The following is a 1,914-nucleotide window of genomic DNA, read 5'->3' as shown; positions in this document are numbered from 1 at the left end:
GGGGAGTGTGATCCCCTTGTCTGGGACCAAGCTCCTGCTTGGGCTTCTCTGCCCCTTCCCCGCTCACGCTTGCTGTCTCTCAAGATAAATAAGCTTTACAAAAACAAAAAAAGAAAGAAAAAGAAAAAATATACCTGTTTTGGAATGAATACATGTGGATGGTCACTCCTGGTGCCTCATATCTGCTTTTAACCAGTCATTCCCCAGAGGCTGGCAGCTTTGATAGAGACACAAGTGTCACCCAGCTCAAATCACTTTCTGGTTGTGTGACTTTGGGCAAAATACTTCCCCTTCTCGGAGCCGATCTGAGTTTCCTACGCTGTAAAATGGGATTCAAGGTTTTCCAGATGGGGGTGGCATCTTCCCGGTGGGCTGTGCTGAGGTTTCCAAATATTGTGCTTGGCACTAGTGAGTGAATACTCAAGGTGTAGCTTGATCGGCTCAATCATAGCAAACAGAAGGGCAGGCTGCACAAAAATAAAGTCTAAGTGTGTATACTGTGTTCTCCAAAGAGTCCCGTACTTCCAGTGTGCCGTGGACGACCACCATGTGAGATATGGATTCACCAGTGTCTTACATTTGGGGCAACCCATGCTTTCACTTCTGAAATTGGCAGTCTACTTTTTACGTAATAATCAAGAACAGTCGGCCCTTATCTAGCACTTCCGGTCAGGTTCCGCTCTCCCTGACAAGCTTATTTGGTCCCGATAACCTTATGAAGGGAGCCCATTATGGAGAAGCGGAAATGGAGGCACAGAGAGGTGAAGGGATTGGCCCAAGGTCACAAAGCAAGGACGTGGCAAAGGCAGGATGTGAACCAGAGACACAGGTTTGAGTTGAGGGTCCTTAACCTGTATGATCTCTTAAGTAACATGAATAGTACCATCAAGATAAAATAAATACTCAAGTTTAAAACACAGATAGGTCTCAATCACTCATTCAATCAACGCATTTATTAAGCTGCTTCTGCATGCATGAGCCTTTTTAGGGCACTGGGGAGACAGAAGGTAGTTAAGAGACCAAAATAAGAGGTCCCCCTGGTCTGTGCACCCCGGAGAAGCAGGCAGGTCCAGGCCATTCGGGTCCCCGCTGGGTCCCCAGCACCGAGCGGGACCTACGGCAGGCGCCCACCACGCGTTCCCGGCCTGAACGCGGGAATCTAAGTGTCCCGCCCGAAAGGCGTTCACAGGCTGGTGGGGCGGAAACGGACCCAACACCACCGAGGCGTTCTGGGGCTTCTGGGAATCCCATCAGCGCGGCCCGAGAGTCCTCGAGGTGGCTCTGAAGTTGGATCCCGTGTCCCTGGCGCCGTCCCCGGGGCCATCGGGTGTGAGCACAGACCGTCTGAGGTGAGTGATCGAGCCACGCTCGGGGTCCCGAACAGTTGCCCTCAACCACTCTCCCACCCTCACCGCAGCCTTCCACCCTATTCGTTCCCACTGGCGGCTCCTTCGCGGCTCCACCCGCGAGGTGCCCTCTCTTCTCCACCTTCTACTCCCGCTACCTTTATTGAACCTCCGGCGCTCGCCCTGGGCGCGTCCTCCCGCCCGGTGACTGTGCCCCGCGTCCGGCGCTCGCCCAGGGCGCACGGCGCCCCTTCCCCAGCGGGCAGGGCGCCCGGGGTCTGGGAGCGCAGACTCCTGTAGCCTTTCCCCGCAGCCCAGAGCACGGTCCGAGGAAGTCGGCCGACTCCACCAGAACCTGGGGAAGGCGCGACCCCAAACCCTCGGGACAGGGGCTGGGGAGGGGGTGGCGCTGGAGCGGGAGGCAGCCTCCCGGGGCGTCCGCTGCCTCCCATTCGCTCGCGGGCCCGCCGCTCGGCGTCCGGAGCCGGAGCTGGTGTGCGGAGCGCGGGGCGGGGCCTCCCCCAAGCCCGTCCCCCGGCGAGGGCGGAGGGAGGAGGAGGAGGAGGAG

General features: G+C 57.5%; 1 protein-coding gene across 1 annotated transcript; it reads right to left on the bottom strand.

Moving 5' to 3' along the window:
• Positions 1–938: 938 nt before the first annotated feature.
• Positions 939–1,854, bottom strand: LOC115280740. The gene is made up of 2 exons (XM_029925810.1): positions 1,505–1,854; positions 939–1,344 (listed from the first exon to the last, which is right to left on the bottom strand). Exons 1-2 carry the CDS (start codon positions 1,796–1,798, stop codon positions 1,012–1,014), a joined length of 627 nt encoding a protein of 208 aa, XP_029781670.1. The 5' UTR covers positions 1,799–1,854; the 3' UTR covers positions 939–1,011.
• Between the last annotated feature and the right edge of the window lie 60 nt (positions 1,855–1,914).

The sequence above is a fragment of the Suricata suricatta genome, chromosome 16 (genome assembly GCF_006229205.1).
Source record: "Suricata suricatta isolate VVHF042 chromosome 16, meerkat_22Aug2017_6uvM2_HiC, whole genome shotgun sequence".
NCBI lineage: Eukaryota > Metazoa > Chordata > Mammalia > Carnivora > Herpestidae > Suricata > Suricata suricatta.
Note: the sequence above shows the minus strand (reverse complement) of the source record. Positions and strands in the feature narration are given on the sequence as shown.